The following is an 18,676-nucleotide window of genomic DNA, read 5'->3' on the forward strand; positions in this document are numbered from 1 at the left end:
TCACGCAGATACCACACCCAAGATGGCGGCCACCTTCTGGCAGCATCCACACCCACGTTGGCGTCCCGGTCCCTCCCTCCAGTGTCCTCAACGTGCCACACTCGACATGGCGGCGGCAGCGCCACGGCCACGCTGAGGATGGCGGACAGCAGATCCCGCCTTTAGTGCCACATCCAACATGGCGGCCCCGCCTGAATGTCAGCCCGCCACACCCAAGATGGCGACCGGACTCCACCCCCGCCCCCCCACCACACCCAAGATGGCGGCCAAGACCACCCCTGCCCCCAAGAACGACCGGGACTGCCCTTACCAAGAGTGCACTTTTTTATTCCTTTTTTTTTTTTTTTAAACTTTTTCTCTCAGTTTTGGGGTGGGGGGAGGGGCTGAACTTCTTATTTATAATTTCAGGGGCTGCCCCCTTTCACCACCCTGCGCCCCCCCAGCCCCCACACAGGGGGAGGCAAAAAAAAAACAACAACAAAAAAAAACAAACAAAAAAAAAAACCAAAAAACCCCAAACCAAAACAAACCAAAAAAAGCCAATGGAACCAAAAAATATATATATATTTATAGAGCCCCTGCGGGGGGCCGGCGCGGCCCCCCTAGGCCAGCCCGAAGCCCTCGGAGCACTCCTGGATGGCCAGCAGCAGCATGTGCCGCAGCTTCTCGTAGCTCTCGTAGGCCGGCAGGTCCAGCTGGTTGAAGCTGGGGACGCACACGCGTGTCACTGTCACCACGCCCGCGTTGTCCCCGCGTTCCTGTCCCAGGTTTGTCCCCCCAAGCTCCGATGCGGTGTCACTGTCTCACCTCACCGCCCCACCCAGTCCTGCTCCTCGTGGTCACCCCACCCCATCTCCGTGTCCTCCTGTGTCCCCTTTCATGTCACTCTGTCCCAGGTGTGGCCTGTGTCGCTCTGTCCCCTGATGTCCCCCCGTGTCCCCTCACCAGGTGTGGGCTGGGATTATGACCTCAGTGTCCCCTCATGTCCCCTCCTGTGTCCCCCATTCCCGTGTCCCCAAACCAGGTGTGGGCTGGGATTATGATCTCAGTGTCCCCTCATGTCCCCTCCTGTGTCCCCTGCCAGGGGCAGGTGCTCAGTGTCCCCTCCTGTGTCCCCCATTCCCGTGTCCCCAAACCAGGTGTGGGCTGGGATTATGATCTCAGTGTCCCCTCATGTCCTCCTGTCCGTGTCCCCATGTCCCTCCTGTGTCCCTGTGTCCCCTCGCCAGGTGTGTGCCAAGTCTGCCAAGACTGTCCCCCCATGTCCCTCTGTCCTCCTGTCCCTCTGTCCTCCTGTCCCTGTGTCCCCCATGTCCCCAGACCAGCTGTGTGCCAGGGGGACAGCACAGTGGCCAGTGTCACCTCATGTCCCTGTCCCTGTCACCAGGTGTGTGATGGGGGGACACTGTCAGCGTCCCCTCAGGTCCTTCTGTCACCCCTCGTGTCCCTCACCAGGTGTGGGCCGAGAGCAGTGCTCAGTGTCCCCTCCATGTCCCCCACTGTGTCCTCCTCAGTGTCCCCATGTCCCTCCCGTGTCCCCCCCATGTCCTCATGTCCCCATGTCCCCCTTGTGTCCTTCACCAGGTGTGGGCCAAGGGCAGCACGTCGGTTTCCCGTGTCCCCATGTCCCCGTGTCCCTCACCAGGTGTGGGCCAAGGGCAGCACGTCGGTGTCCCCATGTCCCTCCCCCCATGTCCCCATGTCCCCCCTGTGTCCCCGTGTCCCTCACCAGGTGTGGGCTGAGGACAGTGCTCTGTGTGTCCCCCATGTCCTCCCCGTGTCCCCGCCATGTCCTCATGTCCCCATGTCCCCCTTGTGTCCTTCACCAGGTGTGGGCCAAGAGCAGCACGTCGGTGTCCCCATGTCCCCCTGTGTGTCCCCTCCATATCTCCATGTCCCCCTTGTGTTCCTCACCAGGTGTGCACTGAGGGCAGCCGGTCAGTGTCACCGTGTCCTCCCCATGTCCCCCCCATGTCCCTCACCAGGTATGGGCCGAGGGGAGCCAGTCGGGGTCTCCATGTCCCCCCCATGTCCCTCACCAGATGTGGGTTGAGGGGAGCCAGTCGGGGTCTCCATGTCCCCCCCAAGTCCCCCCCATGACCCTCACCAGGTGTGGGTTGAGGGGAGCCAGTCAGTGTCTCCATGTTCCCTGCCATGTCCCCCCAATGTCCCCACCATGTCCCTCACCAGGTGTGGGCCGAGGGCAGCCGGTCGGTGTCTCCATGTCCCCCCCGTGTCCCCCCCATGTCCCCTCCATGTCCCTCACCAGGTGTGGGCCGAGGGCAGCCGGTCGGTGGAGCGGTCGTCGCGGTGGATCTGGAATTTCTGGATGCCGTTCATGCCCTCGAGGGCGGCGAATCCCTGCAGGGGCACCTTGGACGTGCCCGTCACGAACTGCAGGAACTTGGCGCGGTCGGCCTGGTCGAAGGAGCGCAGGGCACGCCAGAACCACTGGATCTGGGCACGGGGACAGGGACAGGGACAGTCAGCCACCGGGACCCCCTGGAATCCCACCAGGATGCTCCCCAAAACCTCGCCCCAGCACCCCCTGGATCCCTCCAGAACCCTCTGGAACCCCACAGAATCCCCCTGGAATACCCTGAGATCCCCCCTAGGACCCTCTGAAATCCACCCAGAACCCCCTGAAGTAGCCCCAGAACCTCCTGAAATCGCCCCAGGACCCTCCAGGTGCCAGCCCCACCTGGATGGAGTCACCCTGGTACCCAGAACCCCCTGAAATCTCCCCTGAACCCCCTGAAATCTCCTCAGAACTCCCCAAAGAACCCCCTGAAATCTCCTCAGAACTCCCTGAAATCCACCCAGAACCTCCTGAAGTAGCCCCAGGACCCCCCCAGGTGCCAGGCCCACCTGGATGGAGTCACCCTAGTACCCAGAACCCCCTGAAATCCCCTCAGAACCCCCTGAGATCTCCCCTGAACCTCCTGAAATCTCCTCAGAACTCCCTGAAACCCCCCCAGAACCCCCTGAAATCCCCCCTGAACCACCCCCCCAGGTGCCAGCCCCACCTGGATGGAGTTGCCCTGGTACTTGTGGTACTCGGTGTTGGCCTTGAGGTCGTCGATGTCGATGGTGGGCAGCCCCGAGATGAGCAGCTCCAGCTCCTGCTCCGTGAAGATGGAGATGAGGCGCTTGGGGATGATCTCGTAGAATCCTTCCAGGAACGCCGCCAGCTGCTTCCGGATGGCGCCTGCCATGGGATTTTGGGGGGGTCAAGAGGGTCTCAGAAGCCCCCCCAGAGTCCCCCCCGGCACCGATGCTCACCGGTCATGCGCATCTGGCACACGAGGTGCACGTACTCCTTCTTGTTCTCCTCCGTCACCAGCACGTTGGCCCCGTTGGGCTTCAGGTCCCGCACCTCGCACACCCCGAATTCCTGCACCTGGGGGGGCACGGGGGGGTCAGCAGGGTGTGGGGACACAGAGGGGACATCCCTGAGCCTCGAACACCCCAAATTCCTGCACCTGTGGTGGGCATAGGGTGGTCTGCAGGGTGTGGGGATATTCCTGAACCTCAAACGCCCCAAATTTCCACACCTGGGGAACCTCAAACCCCCCAATTTGTGCACCTGGGGGGGGGCATGGGGTGCCAGGGGGGGTCAGCAGGGTGTGGGGACATCCCTGAGCCTCAAACCCCCAAATTCCTGCACCTGGGGGAGCACAGGGGGGCATTGGGGCGGGTCAGCAGGGCGTAGGGACCTCAAACATTCCCAAATTTGGGGGTCCTGGTGCTGTTTTTGGGGGTCCTGATGCTGGTTTTGGAGGTCCCAGGGGGGTCCCGGTGCTGGTTTTGGGGGGTTCCCACCTCAGTGCTGAAGGTGAGGTCGTAGCCCAGCGTGGAGACGTCGTTCTCCAGCAGGTACACGAGGCCCTGGTAGAAGTGATAGTCCTCGCTCTCCATGTCCGTGTACCTGGGGGGCCAAAAAACAGGGGGCAGTGCCCCAAAAATGGGGTCAGAAACCATGGGGAGCCCCAAAACAGGGTCAGAACCTGCTGGAGAGCCCAAAAAAAACCAGGGTCAGACCCTGCCAGGGGTTCAGAACCCCATAAATACAATCCCACCCCCCTGAGAGTGTCCAGCACCCCACAAATGACCCCAAATAACTTTTGAAGGGTGTCCAGCACCCCACAAATGGCTCCAGCATCCTGTAAATGACTGCAGCACCCCACAAACGCAGTCCTACACCCCCAAACACACTCTCACACCCCACAAACACAGCCCCACCCCATAAATGCAATCCCACCCCCCTCTGAGGGGCTCCATCAGCCCCTAAACGCAGTCCCACACCCCAAAAAAAGGTTCCACCCCCCACAAACACACTCCCACACCCCACAAACACAATCCCACCCCCACAAACACATCCCCACACCCCAAAAACACACTCCCACCCCCAACAAACACCCCCATATCACAGAAAAACACTCCCACCCCCACAAACACACCTCCACACCCCACAAACACACTCCCACACCCCACAAACACAACCTCCACACCCCACAGACACAATCCCACACCCCACAAACACAATCCCACACCCCACAAACACAATCCCACACCCCACAAACACAATCCCACACCCCACAAACACAATCCCACCCCACAAACACACTCCCACCCCAACAAACACACCTCCACACCCCACAGACACAATCCCACACCCCACAAACACAATCCCACACCCCACAAACACAATCCCACACCCCACAAACACAATCCCACACCCCACAAACACAATCCCACCCCACAAACACACTCCCACCCCAACAAACACACCTCCACACCCCACAGACACAATCCCACACCCCACAAACACAATCCCACACCCCACAAACACAATCCCACACCCCACAAACACAATCCCACACCCCACAAACACAATCCCACCCCACAAACACACTCCCACCCCAACAAACACACCTCCACACCCCACAGACACAATCCCACACCCCACAAACACAATCCCACACCCCACAAACACAATCCCACACCCCACAAACACAATCCCACACCCCACAAACACAATCCCACCCCACAAACACACTCCCACCCCAACAAACACACCTCCACACCCCACAGACACAATCCCACACCCCACAAACACAATCCCACACCCCACAAACACAATCCCACACCCCACAAACACAATCCCACACCCCACAAACACAATCCCACCCCACAAACACACTCCCACCCCAACAAACACACCTCCACACCCCACAGACACAATCCCACACCCCACAAACACAATCCCACACCCCACAAACACAATCCCACACCCCACAAACACAATCCCACACCCCACAAACACAATCCCACCCCACAAACACACTCCCACCCCAACAAACACACCTCCACACCCCACAGACACAATCCCACACCCCACAAACACAATCCCACACCCCACAAACACAATCCCACACCCCACAAACACAATCCCACACCCCACAAACACAATCCCACCCCACAAACACACTCCCACCCCAACAAACACACCTCCACACCCCACAGACACAATCCCACACCCCACAAACACAATCCCACACCCCACAAACACAATCCCACACCCCACAAACACAATCCCACACCCCACAAACACAATCCCACCCCACAAACACACTCCCACCCCAACAAACACACCTCCACACCCCACAGACACACCTCCACACCCCACAAACACAATCCCACACCCCACAAACACAATCCCACCCCACAAACACACTCCCACCCCAACAAACACACCTCCACACCCCACAGACACAATCCCACACCCCACAAACACAATCCCACACCCCACAAACACAATCCCACACCCCACAAACACACCTCCACACCCCACAAACGCAATCCCACCCCCCTCTGAGGGGCTCCCACACCCCACAAACACCCCCGGAGCTCTCCCAGCCCCCCCGGGCCGCCGTGGCTCGCCCCTTACCGCACGGACTTGCCCAGGATGTGTTTGTAGAAGGAGCGGGTGAAGTAGCACTCCAGCAGCCGGTTGTCGTAGACGGCCTTGGCCACGATCCTGCCCACGAACTTGAAGTAGCTCAGGTGGTTGGGGTTGCAGTGGGACGAGGGGTTGATGGTGTAGGTGACGCGGTCGCCGGGCGAGGTGCGGAACAGGGCGTACATGGGGTTGAACATCTCGCGGGAGATGATCATGTACCACTCCCGCAGCAGCCCCCCGGCGTCCTGGCCCTCCTCGCCCTCGAACACGATGTACCTGCGGGGAATTTGGGGGGTTAGGGGGGGTGGGAGAGGGTGTTTGGGGAGGGTGGAGGTGGTTTTGGGGAGATTTGGGGGGAATTTGGGGGGTTGGAGGTGGTTTTGGGTTGGGTGTCCCAGGAGATATTTTGAGGTTCCCAGGGGTGTTTTGGGTGTCCCAGGAGATATTTTGAGGTTCCCAGGGGTGTTTTGGGTGTCCCAGGAGATATTTTGAGGTTCCCAGGGGTGTTTTGGGTGTCCCAGGAGATATTTTGAGGTTCCCAGGGGTGTTTTGGGTGTCCCAGGAGATATTTTGAGGTTCCCAGGGGTGTTTTGGGTGTCCCAGGAGATATTTTGAGGTTCCCAGGGGTGTTTTGGGTGTCCCAGGAGATATTTTGAGGTTCCCAGGGGTGTTTTGGGTGTCCCAGGAGATATTTTGAGGTTCCCAGGGGGGTTTTGGGTGCCCCAGGAGATATTTTGAGGTTCCCAGGGGGGTTTTGGGTGCCCCAGGAGATATTTTGAGGTTCCCAGGGGGGTTTTGGGTGCCCCAGGAGATATTTTGAGGTTCCCAGGGGTGTTTTGGGTGCCCCAGGAGATATTTTGAGGTTCCCAGGGGTGTTTTGGGTGCCCCAGGAGATATTTTGAGGTTCCCAGGGGTGTTTTGGGTGTCCCAGGAGATATTTTGAGGTTCCCAGGGGTGTTTTGGGTGTCCCAGGAGATATTTTGAGGTTCCCAGGGGTGTTTTGGGTGCCCCAGGAGATATTTTGAGGTTCCCAGGGGTGTTTTGGGTGTCCCAGGAGGTATTTTGGGGTATCCCAAGTGTATTTTCAGTGTCCCAGGGGGATATTTTGGATATCCCAGGGATATTTTGGATATCCCAGGGATATTTTGAGGCTCCGAGGAGATATTTTGGGGTGTCCCTGGGGGCTCTCACAGGCGGTTCTTCATCTCCTCGGGGGATTTACGGTGCAGCTCCCGGTACGAGTCCTCGAAGACGTGGTCGCGCCGGACGTGCACGGCCATGTCCTCCTTACGCAGCCCCTCGTCCAGGCGCTCCAGCTCCTGCCTGAAATACCTGACCAAGGCAAAAAGGGGGTGTCAGGGGCTGTGGGACCCCCGAGACCCCCCCTTCCTGGGACCCCCCCCCCAAGCCACTCACTTGCGCTTGACGTCGAAGTCCAGCACGCGGATGTAGTCGACCAGCACGGCGAAGGGGCCGTCGGCCAGGTGTGTGGTGGATTGCCGCAGGATCTGGTTCAGCACCGTCCGGTGGGTCTCTGGGGAGGGATAAAAAAAGGGGTTTGGGGGTGTCCCCAAATAGGGGAACCCTCCTCCTGGAGTGGCCTGCGGTTGTGGTTCTTCAGGAGGGGAGGTTTTTCCCTCTCAGTGTTTGGAAGGTGCTGTTGGTGGCCTCGATCTCGGCTCGCGCGGATCTCGAAGTGTTGAGGGGGTCAAAAATCCCCCAAATTCATCCTCCTCAAATTCCCACTTTCTAAAGACTTGAGGAGCCCAAAAATCCCCCAAATTTTCCCTCTCCAAAGCCTCCCCAAATTCACAGTCTCAAAGCCTTGGGGTTCCCCCAAACCCCTTCCCAAATCCTTGGGGTTCCCCCAAACCCCTCCCCAACGTCCCAAAACCCCTCTCAAATCCCCCCAAAACCCCTCCCCACACTCCTAATCCCTTTCCCAATCCCCTAAGCTCCCCCTAAGTCCCCCACAAAGCCCCTAAACACCCTCCAAGTTCCTTCAGCCCCCCCCAAAACCCCTTCCCCACTTCCTCAATCCCTTAAACTCCCCCAAATCTCCCTCCAATGCTCCCAAACACCCTCCAAGCCGCCTTCGGCCCCCCCAATCCCCTTCCCCACATTCCCAATCCCCTTCCCCACACCCTAACCAACCCCAAAGCTCCTAAGCACCCTCCAAGCTGCCTTCAGCACCCCCCAAAACCCTTCCCAACCCCTTCCCCACTTTCCCAACTCCCACATCCCTCCTCCAAAGCCCCCAAACACCCTTCAAGCTGCCTTCGGCCCCCCCAAACCCCCTCCCCACACTCCCAAAGCCTTTCCCCACTTTCCCAATCCCCAAAGCCCCCCGTGAAGCCCCCCCAGCACCCCGGCTCACCGGCGAAGCGCAGGAATTTCTGCGTGTCCGGGGGCAGGCTGGCCGAGATGTGCATGGCCGAGGGCTCCCGTGAGAAGAAGGGGTCCAGGGCAGAGGGGGTGGCGGGGGTGAGGGGCGCAGGGGACAGCGGGGGTGGCTCGTCCTTGATGTGTGCCAGCTGGCTCTCCCGCGTGTCCCGCACCGGCGGGCGGCTCTCGCGCTCCGTGGCGTGCACCAGGAAAAACGCCTCGACGGCCGGCTGCAGCACTGCGGGACAGGGGTCAGCGGCGGCGTGGGGCAGGGGACAGCACGGGGACAGCAGTGGCGTGGGGCAGGGGACAGCACGGGGACAGGGTGCCCCGGGGTTTAGGGTCAGCCCTGTGTTTTTGGGGTCCCTGTACAGAATCCAGCCCACCACCCCAGGATTTAGGGTCAGCCCTGTGTTTTTGAGGCCCCCCAGGATTTGGGGTGACGCACCGAGCACGGCGTGCTGGTCGTGGGACTCCTCGAGCTCCTTGAGGCACTCTCCCAGCATGTCCCACAGCTCGTCCAGGCTCAGCTGCTCGCTCAGCAGGGGCAGCTCGGGGGGCCGCTCCTCCCTGTCCCTGTCCCTGTCCCGGTCCCCGCCCTGCGCGGCCTCGGGGCCTGGGGAGGGACAAGGTCAGGACATGGCCGTGTGACCAGTGACACCCCACTGGTGACACCTGCCCAACAACCAGTGCCACACAACCAGTGACACCCACCCAACCAAGGCCAGCCAACATGACCAGTGCCACCCCACCAGTGACACCCACCCAACCAAGGCCAGCCAACATGACCAGTGCCACCCCACCAGTGACACCCACCCAACCAGTGACACCTACCCAACCAGTGCCACCCCACCAGTGCCACCCAACCCCACCAGTACCACGCCCTGCAGTGATACTGGGATGGCACTGCACCAGCACCAGCACGGGATGGGGAATGACCCCAGTGGTGGCACTGGGGGTGACTGGGTGACACTGGAGGGTGACTGGGTGGCACTGGGGGTGACTGGGCGGCACTGGGCCGTACTGGAGGGTGACTGGGGGGGGTTCTCACCCACGTCCTGCGGGGCGGGCGAGGGCTGGTCCACGTCCATGGGCGACTCCTCGCGCCGGGGGACGGCGTCCGCGGGCCCGGCCTCCGACTGGGGGGGACGGCGGCGGCTTTAGGGGGCCAAGACCCCCACAGGGGAGCCCCCAGAGCCCCCCCGGGCTGGGGGGACCCCAAAACATGGGAGGGAAGGGGGCTGGGAGCCGCGGAGGGAGGGGGGAGAAGCGCGAGGGGGATGGGGAGAGGGAGGAAGAGGAGGAGGAGGGGGGGAAGGAGGAGGAGAGCAATAATGAAGATGGAAGAGGATGAAGGAGGAGGATGAGGATGATGATGATGGGGACGAGCAGGAGGAAGGCTGTGGGGGAGTGGAGGCAGGAGGGGTGAGGAAGAGGATGAGGAGGGGATGGGAGAATGAGGATGAGGCTGAGGAGGATCAGGGATGTGACGATGAGGGGGAACAGGAGGAAGAGCAGGAGAGGAGGAAGGGGCAGGACAAGGATGAGGGGGGCTGAGGAGGGGGTGGTGAGGATGATGAGGAGGGGAGGGCCAGGGAGGCTGAGGAGGACAAGGAGGAGGTGAGGATGATGGGGACGATGAGGAGGAGGGGTTAAGGATGACGAGAAGGGGATGAGGATGATGAGGGGATGAGGATGATGAGGAGGGGGCGAGGATGACGAGAAGGGGGCGAGGATGATGAGAAGGGGGCGAGGACAATGAGAAGGGGATGAGGATGATGAGAAGGGAATGAGGATGATAAGGAGGGGAAGGCCAGGAAGGCCGAGGATGACGAGGAGGAGGCCGAAGAGGCCAGGACAGGGCGCACAGAAGCGGGAGGAAGAGCAGGGCAGGGTGGAGGAAGGCGGCCGTGCTAACCGTGTCTCCCTGCTGCCGCCTCCGGGCCCTCTGGCCCTCACGTACCATTTGTATGATGGCGTCGGCCTCGGCCTCCAGCTGCCGGACGGCGGCCTGGATGCTGCCGGCCGCCCCCAGCCCCGCGGCGCCTGCGGGCACAGCGCGGTCAGCGGTCAGCACGGACAGCACTCAGCGGTCAGCGGGGTGGCCGGAGCGGCCCTTACCCAGCCGGCCGGGCTGCTTGGCCTTGCGGTGCGCCCGGCGCGTGTCGTCGCGCAGCTGGATGATGACCTGCAGCACGCGCAGGAAGAAGCGCTGCGTGGACGTCTTGGAGGTCAGCACGGACATGGAGGGCAGCTGCAGCTCCCGGCCGCCCAGAGCGCGCTTCTGAGACGCCACGATGACCACGCTCTCGGCCGTGTCGAAGCTGGGGGGACAGGACATGGGTCAGGGGTCAAGGGGGGAGCAGAGGAATGGCAGGGACAGTGGTCAGTGGTGAGGAGCAGGGGGAGTGGGCAGTGGTCATCAAAAGGGACAACAGGGAGTGGCCATCAGTGGGACCAGGAGGAATGGGCAGTGGTCATCAGGAGGGACAACAGGGAATGGGCAGTGGTCATCAGCAGGGACAAGGCAAAGTGGGCAGTGGTCATCAGGAGGGACAACAGGGAAGGGGCAGTGGTCATCAGTGGGACAAGGCAAAGTGGGCAGTGGTCATCAGTGGAGAACAGGAGGAGTGGGCAGTGGTCATCAAAAGGGACAACAGAGAGTGGGCTGTGGTCAGCAGCAGGGACAAGGAGGAATGGGCAGTGGTCATTAGTGGGGACCAGGGGGAATAGCCAGTGGTCATCAGTGGGACAGCAAGGAGTGGGCAGTGGTCATCAAAAGGGACAACAGGGAATGGGCAGTGGTCATCAGTGAATTGCAGGACAGTGGTCAGCAGTGGGGACAACGGGGAATGGTGGCACAGTGGTCATCATCAGGGACCCCAGACAAGGAGGGGTCAGTGGTGCCCAGGACAGGGACAGGAGGTGTCACCGTGCCCAGGACAGGGACAGATCTGGCGGCACAGGGCCCCCCCCAGCTGCCGGGCCCCGCTGAGCAGCAGCCGCAGCACCGTGTCCCTTGTCCCCGCGTCCCCCCGTGACAGCTGCAGCAGGACATTGGCCGCGTCCTCCAGCCCCTCCTCCGAGCACGAGTGTGATGTCAGCACCTGGGGGCAGCACAGGGGGGGTTGGGGACACCTGGGGACAGCAGGACACCCCCCATGCCCAGCCTGGCCCCCCCGGTACCTCCACGGAGAGCTGGAGCTGGCTCTCGGTCAGGCCCGTGGCTGCCAGCCGGGGGTCGGAGCCACCCTCGGGGACCTTGGCAGGGGACTTGGAGCTCTTGGCAGGGGCTGGGGACAGCAGGGACACAGCGGTGGGGGTGGTGGCAGTGGGTGGGAGATGCCACCGAGATGCCACCCCCACCCTGCCCAGGCTGCTCCCTGTGCTGTTGTGACATCCTGTCACCATGTCCCATCTCTGTCCCCATGTCCCCATCCCCCATGTCCCCCTCCCCTTTCCAATGCCCTCATCTCTGTTCCCATGTCCCCATCTCCACATTCCCACCCCGTCCCTGTCCCCATCCTTGACCCCTGTCCCCATCCCTGTCCCCCTGTTCCCATTCCCTGTTGCCCTGTCCCCACCCCTATCCCCATTTGCTGTCCCCCGTTCCCATTTCCCATCCCTTGTCCCCATCCCTATCCCCATTTCCTGTCCCCCTGTCCCCAACACCCTGTCCTCCTGTCCCTATCCCCATCCCCCTGTCCTCATCCCCCTGGTCTTTGGGGGGGCCGCGGTCGCGCTCCGGGTCGGTGGTGGGGTCTCGGCCTCGTTGTTGGGTGAAGTGGCTGGGGAAGACCTGAGGGGGGGACAGGGGGTGTCAGGGGGATGCTGATGACCCCAAAACCATCCCAAAACCACCCCGGAGTCCCCTGTGCCCCCCTATCCCAGGAGGCCTCAGTCATGCCCAGGCCCCCCACAGGTTTTGGGGATCATCTCCCCACCAGGTGATCCCTGTGCAACTGAGAGGGACCCCAAGTGTGGGGAGGGGTCCTCAGTTGTGCCCCCCAGGTGTGGGAATGTTCCAGTGCCCCCCACAGTTTTCTCCAGTGACCCCCAGCTACCCTTTAACGTGCCCTGGTGCACCCCAAAATGTGCCCTACAAAACCTCCCACGTTCAAGGAACCTCCCAGAAACCCAAAAATGGTCTCTAGCATTAGCGAATTTCACCCGGAGATCCCCAAACCACCCATTAATGTGCCAAAAACCTTCCAGAAACCTACCCAAAAACCCAAGAACGCTCCCCAATTTCCCCTGAAGAACCCCAAACACCTCACCCTCCCAGCACCCCCACCTTGGCCAGCTGGATGAGGGTGTCCAGCACGTGCCGGCACACCACGGGCGCGGCCTGGGGGTGGATGTGGACGGCGGAGCCGGCGGCCGCCGCGTGTTTCTCCGTGTGCTTGCGGCCGGGCACGCGCTGGATCTGGAAGATGTTGGTCCTGCAGCCCAAGGCCGCGTCCATGGACACGGAGAGCCAGGACAGCTGCCCGGAGCTGCGCGATTCCATGCGGTGCAGCAGGTCCAACCCGCGCGGCTCCGCGGCCGAGCCGGGCCCGGCGCGGCTTCCGCCGCCTCGGCCCCGCGGCCGCTCCTCGGAGCCCGGCCCGGGGGTCCCGCGGGGGGTCTCGAGGCACAGCTCGCTCTCGCTGCTGCGCTGCAGGATGGACAGCAGGCTGCGGACCACCCAGCCCCGCGTGGGAGCGTGGTAGCAGAGGTTGCGCAGGACGCGGTGCAGGCGGCTGGTGTTCAGCTTGGGCTCGTCCACGAAGAGCAGCACCAGCAGGCAGGACAGAGCCTCGTGGTCCAGCAGCAGCCGCCCGCGCAGGCGCAGCAGGCTGTCCACGCTGCTGCCCGCCGGCCTGGGGATGGGGGATAGCCAGGAGTGCCCCAAAGTGACCCAAACCAGACCCCTAATGACCCAAAACAGACCCTGCACTGTACTGTCCACGCTGCTGCCCGCCGGCCTGGGGATGGGGGATAGCCAGGAGTGCCCCAAAGTGACCCAAACCAGACCCCTAATGACCCAAAACAGACCCTGCACTGTACTGTCCACGCTGCTGCCCGCCGGCCTGGGGATGGGGGATAGCCAGGAGTGCCCCAAAGTGACCCAAACCAGACCCCTAATGACCCAAAACAGACCCTGCACTGTACTGTCCACGCTGCTGCCCGCCGGCCTGGGGATGGGGGATAGCCAGGAGTGCCCCAAAGTGACCCAAACCAGACCCCTAATGACCCAAAACAGACCCTGCACTGTACTGTCCACGCTGCTGCCCGCCGGCCTGGGGATGGGGGATAGCCAGGAGTGCCCCAAAGTGACCCAAACCAGACCCCTAATGACCCAAAACAGACCCTGCACTGTACTGTCCACGCTGCTGCCCGCCGGCCTGGGGATGGGGGATAGCCAGGAGTGCCCCAAAGTGACCCAAACCAGACCCCTAATGACCCAAAACAGACCCTGCACTGTACTGTCCACGCTGCTGCCCGCCGGCCTGGGGATGGGGGATAGCCAGGAGTGCCCCAAAGTGACCCAAACCAGACCCCTAATGACCCAAAACAGACCCTGCACTGTACTGTCCACGCTGCTGCCCGCCGGCCTGGGGATGGGGGATAGCCAGGAGTGCCCCAAAGTGACCCAAACCAGACCCCTAATGACCCAAAACAGACCCTGCACTGTACTGTCCACGCTGCTGCCCGCCGGCCTGGGGATGGGGGATAGCCAGGAGTGCCCCAAAGTGACCCAAACCAGACCCCTAATGACCCAAAACAGACCCTGCACTGTACTGTCCACGCTGCTGCCCGCCGGCCTGGGGATGGGGGATAGCCAGGAGTGCCCCAAAGTGACCCAAACCAGACCCCTAATGACCCAAACCACACCTGAAAGTGCTCTGTCCATGCTGCTGCCCGCCAGCCTGGGAGGACAACTGAGACTGACCCCAAACTGACCAAAACCGACCCCAAACTGACCTAAACTGACCCCAAACTGCCCTGTCCACTCTGCTGCCTTCTGGCCTGGGGACACCGTTATACCCAGATTTATCCGAAACTGACCCCAAACCAACCCCAAAATGACCCTTAAACTGACCCCAAACAGTCCCAGACACCCCCTACCCTCTCAGGCTGTCACCCCCTCACCCAGAGCTGTGCCCCCACAGCTGTGCCCCAGCCCCACTGACCTGCTGTGGGTGCCGGTGCCCCCCATGTGGAAGGTGCCCCCCCTCTGCACCGCCAGCCGCGTGTACTGAACGCCCCGGTTCCCGCTGAGCCGGCTGGTGAACGCTGCGGGGACAGAGACAGGGACACCGGTGTCACACAGCGGGGACATGGCACGGACTGGGGACACGTCACACACTGTGGACACAAGGGATGTGTCACACAGCAGGGACATGGCACGGACTGGGGACACTGGGAACATGTCACACACTAGGGACACCAGGGATGTGTCACATGGCACGGACTGGGGACAGTGGGAACACGTCACACACTGGGGACACCAGGCATGTGTCACACAGCGGGGACATGGCACGGACTGGGGACACGTCACACACTGTGGACACAAGGGATGTGTCACACAGCAGGGACATGACACGGACTGGGGACACTCAGGATGTGTCACACACCAGGGACACGTCACACAGCAGGGTCAGGGACGTGTCACACAACGAGGACAGTGGGGATTTGTCACACACTGGGGACGTGTTACACACTGGGGACACCAGGGATTTGTCACACACTGGGGACACGTCACACAGCAGGGACACTGGCGATGTGTCACACAGCGGGGATGCCAGGAATGTGTCACACGGGGGGGGACAGGGGGAGATGGGAGAGAATCAGGATGGGGACACAGGGAATGGGGGGGCAGGGGGAACTGGGAGGGACTGAAGGAATTGGGAGGGACAGAGAAAATTGGGGGGGGCAGAGGGGATTGGAGCGGCAGAGAGAATTATGGGGGACACAAGGAACTGTGGGGGACAGAAGGATTTAGGGGGACACAGAAGGAATTGTGGGGGACATAGGGATTTGGGGGGACACAGAGGGATTCAGGGGGCAGAGGGAATTGAGGGGAACACAGAGGGAACTGTGGGGGACAGAAGGACTTGGGGGGACACAGAAAGATTTGGGGGGACACAAAGGAATTGTGGGGGCCACAGAGGGATTTGGGGGGACACAGAGGGATTTGAGGGGACACAGAGGGATTTGGGGAGCAGAGGGAACTGGGGGGAACACAGAGGGAACTGGGGGGGACAGAAGGATTTGTAGGGACACAGAAGGAATTGTGGGGAACACGGATTTGGGGGGGACACAGAGGGATTCGGGGGGCAGCAGGACAGATCCCCCCTCACCGGGGCTGCGCAGGATGGCCGAGAGCGCCGAGGTGCTGGAGTGGCCGAAGAGGCGCTCGTGCATGAGCTGCCGCTGCCGCGCCTCCTGCTCGCGCCGCAGCGCCTGCGCCTCGGCCGCGATGTCCGGCGGCATCACGGCCAGCACCGAGTCCTCCATGTCCTCCAGCACCGAGCGCCGCAGCTCGGACGGCAGCGTCTGGATGAACGTCACCGGGTCCATGGGCGCGTCCGAGCCCGTGGCCTGAGCCAGCTCCCGCCGCTGCTGCTCCGCCCGCTGCTGCGCCAGCACCTGTGGGGGACAGCGCTGGGACACGGCCGGGACCGCGGGGACACGGCCCGAGAGCACGTCCACATGGGGACGTGTCCCAAAGAGGCCACGCCCTGAGAGACCACGCCCCAGAGGCCACGCCCCTATGGGGATGTATCCCAAGGAGGCCACACCCTGAGAGGCCACGCCCCAAAGAGGCCACGCCCCTATGGGGATGTGTCAGGGGGGAGTGGCACTGACCAGCCATAGGGGACACAGGGGTGTCACTGACTGGTGACAGGGGACACAGGGGTGTCACTGATCACTGATCACTGACAAGGGACACAGGGGTGTCACTGACTGGTGACAAGGGACACAGGGGGTGTCACTGATCACTGACAGGGGACACAGGGGTGTCACTGACTGGTGACAAGGGACACAGGGGTGTCACTGATCACTGACAGGGGACACAGGGGGTGTCACTGACTGGTGACAAGGGACACAGGGGTGTCACTGATCAATGATCACTGACAAGGGACACAGGGGGTGTCACTAATCACTGATAGGGGTCACAGGGGGTGTCACTGACTGGTGACAAGGGACACAGGGGTGTCACTGATCAATGATCACTGACAAGGGACACAGGGGGTGTCACTAATCACTGATAGGGGTCACAGGGGGTGTCACTGACTGGTGACAAGGGACACAGGGGTGTCACTGATCAATGATCACTGACAAGGGACACAGGGGGTGTCACTAATCACTGATAGGGGTCACAGGGGGTGTCACTGACTGGTGACAAGGGACACAGGGGTGTCACTGATCAATGATCACTGACAAGGGACACAGGGGGTGTCACTAATCACTGATAGGGGTCACAGGGGGTGTCACTGACTGGTGACAAGGGACACAGGGGTGTCACTGATCAATGATCACTGACAAGGGACACAGGGGGTGTCACTAATCACTGATAGGGGTCACAGGGGGTGTCACTGACTGGTGACAAGGGACACAGGGGTGTCACTGATCAATGATCACTGACAAGGGACACAGGGGGTGTCACTAATCACTGATAGGGGTCACAGGGGGTGTCACTGACTGGTGACAAGGGACACAGGGGTGTCACTGATCAATGATCACTGACAAGGGACACAGGGGGTGTCACTAATCACTGATAGGGGTCACAGGGGGTGTCACTGACTGGTGACAAGGCCACACTCTGAGAGACCACGCCCCAGAGGCCACATTCCTATGGGACATGTCCCAAAGAGGCCACACCCCTAAGGGGACACACCCCAAAGAAGCCACACCCCAAGAGGCCACACCCCTAAGGGGACACACCCTAAAAGGCCACACCCCAGGAGGCCACACCTCTATGTGGACACACCCCAAAGAGGCCACACCCCAAAGAGGCCACACCCAAGCTGTAGCCCTGCCCACACCATGACCACACCCACCTCCTCCTGGATGGCCGGGGGCAGCGCCGCCAGGAACTCGGGGCTGACCTCGGTGAGGCCGGGGTTGGCCACCACGGGCGGGGCGGGGCTGGCGGTGGGCGGGGCCCGTGCAGGTGGGCGGATCCCCAGCTGGTTCTGCAGCACCTCCCGCCGGATGTCGTCAGGCAGCGCCGCCAGGAAGGACGGGTCCACGCCCTCGGGGAGGCTGATCCCTGTGACATGTTGGGGACACGTTGGGGACACCCTAGGGAATGGACTGGGACCTTCCAGGGATGCCATGAAAATCCCTGGAACTCCCAGGGATGCCCCTAAAAGCCTTTGGAGACACCCTGACATCCCTCAGGGACACCTCAAAACCATCAGGGACAGCCCTAAAAACTTCTGGGGACACACTGAAATCTCCCAGGGACACCCCTAAAAAACCCCACGGGGACAGGGGATTCTGGAAGGTGACAGAGGGGACATGGAAGGGCAGGGGGGAGTGGCACTAACCAGCCAGAGGGGCCAGAGGGGTCACAGGACCAGCCATAGGGGACACAGGGGTGACACTGACCGGTGACAAGGCACACAGGGGTGCCATTGATCACTGACAGGGGACACAGGGGGTGTCACTGACTGGTGACAAGGGACACAGGGGTGTCACTGATCAATGATCACTGACAAGGGACACAGGGGGTGTCACTAATCACTGATAGGGGTCACAGGGGGTGTCACTGACTGGTGACAGGGGACACAGGGGTGTCACTGATCACTATCACCAGTGTCCGGTGGGGACCAGGAGGGGGGGTCTCTCCCGGGGTCCCGCTGTGTTCTGGGAGGGGGGGGTGGGACACACGCAGGGATCAACACTGGGGGGAAACCCAGAAATTTGGGAGCCCCTCCCACTCCGCACCCCAAAACCTCCCTTTCTTCCCCATTTTGGGGAATCCCAGACACCCAGATGTGCCCTAAAAATGAGAGGGGGTCCCCAGTGGGGATAGAAGAAGGTGTGGGGGGGAAAGAGACTTATTTTGGGGAGGAAGGAGACAATTTGGGCTGGGAGAAAACAATTTATGGGGACGAGAAAATCTGGGGGGAGGAGATGATGTAGGAGTGGAGACAATTTTGGGGGTGGGGAGGAAACAATTTAGGGCAGGGCACATCCCACCCCTAGAGCTAAACCACCCCCCAAATTCCATTCAACCCCTCCCCAAAAACCAAAAAAAAACCTTTAAACCCCCCAAAACCACCAGATTTCCCCATTTTAACCCCCCCCCGCCCCCATCCTGGATGTGCTGGT

General features: G+C 61.4%; 1 protein-coding gene across 1 annotated transcript; it reads right to left on the minus strand.

Moving 5' to 3' along the window:
* Window positions 1-545: 545 nt before the first annotated feature.
* LOC121360673 (E3 ubiquitin-protein ligase HUWE1-like) lies at window positions 546-17,676 on the minus strand. Its single transcript, XM_041480687.1, has 20 exons — window positions 17,398-17,676; window positions 15,694-15,982; window positions 14,524-14,626; window positions 12,642-13,209; window positions 12,018-12,146; window positions 11,534-11,803; window positions 11,285-11,454; window positions 10,469-10,671; window positions 10,266-10,393; window positions 9,399-9,486; window positions 8,796-8,963; window positions 8,340-8,585; window positions 7,379-7,496; window positions 7,154-7,294; window positions 5,951-6,238; window positions 3,823-3,928; window positions 3,283-3,400; window positions 3,027-3,208; window positions 2,267-2,457; window positions 546-705 (listed from the first exon to the last, which is right to left on the minus strand). Exons 1-20 carry the CDS (start codon window positions 17,674-17,676, stop codon window positions 603-605), a joined length of 3,888 nt encoding a protein of 1,295 aa, XP_041336621.1. The 3' UTR covers window positions 546-602.
* Window positions 17,677-18,676: the final 1,000 nt, after the last annotated feature.

This window comes from Pyrgilauda ruficollis, unplaced genomic scaffold, assembly GCF_017590135.1.
Source record: "Pyrgilauda ruficollis isolate IOZ18807 unplaced genomic scaffold, ASM1759013v1 scaffold526, whole genome shotgun sequence".
Taxonomy (NCBI): domain Eukaryota; kingdom Metazoa; phylum Chordata; class Aves; order Passeriformes; family Passeridae; genus Pyrgilauda; species Pyrgilauda ruficollis.

What these genes read in the sequence shown, in the direction of transcription:
- LOC121360673 (XM_041480687.1), bottom strand. Translation starts at nt 17,676, where the DNA reads ATGGCATCCCTGGAAGGTCCCAGTCCATTCCCTAGGGTGTCCCCAACG. An exon ending in CCCTCATCCAGCTGGCCAAG is followed by an intron (nt 12,147 to 12,641) that starts GTGGGGGTGCTG and finishes TCCCCCCCTCAG; the next exon opens with GTCTTCCCCAGCCACTTCAC. An exon ending in GAAATTCCTGCGCTTCGCCG is followed by an intron (nt 7,497 to 8,339) that starts GTGAGCCGGGGT and finishes ATCCCTCCCCAG; the next exon opens with AGACCCACCGGACGGTGCTG.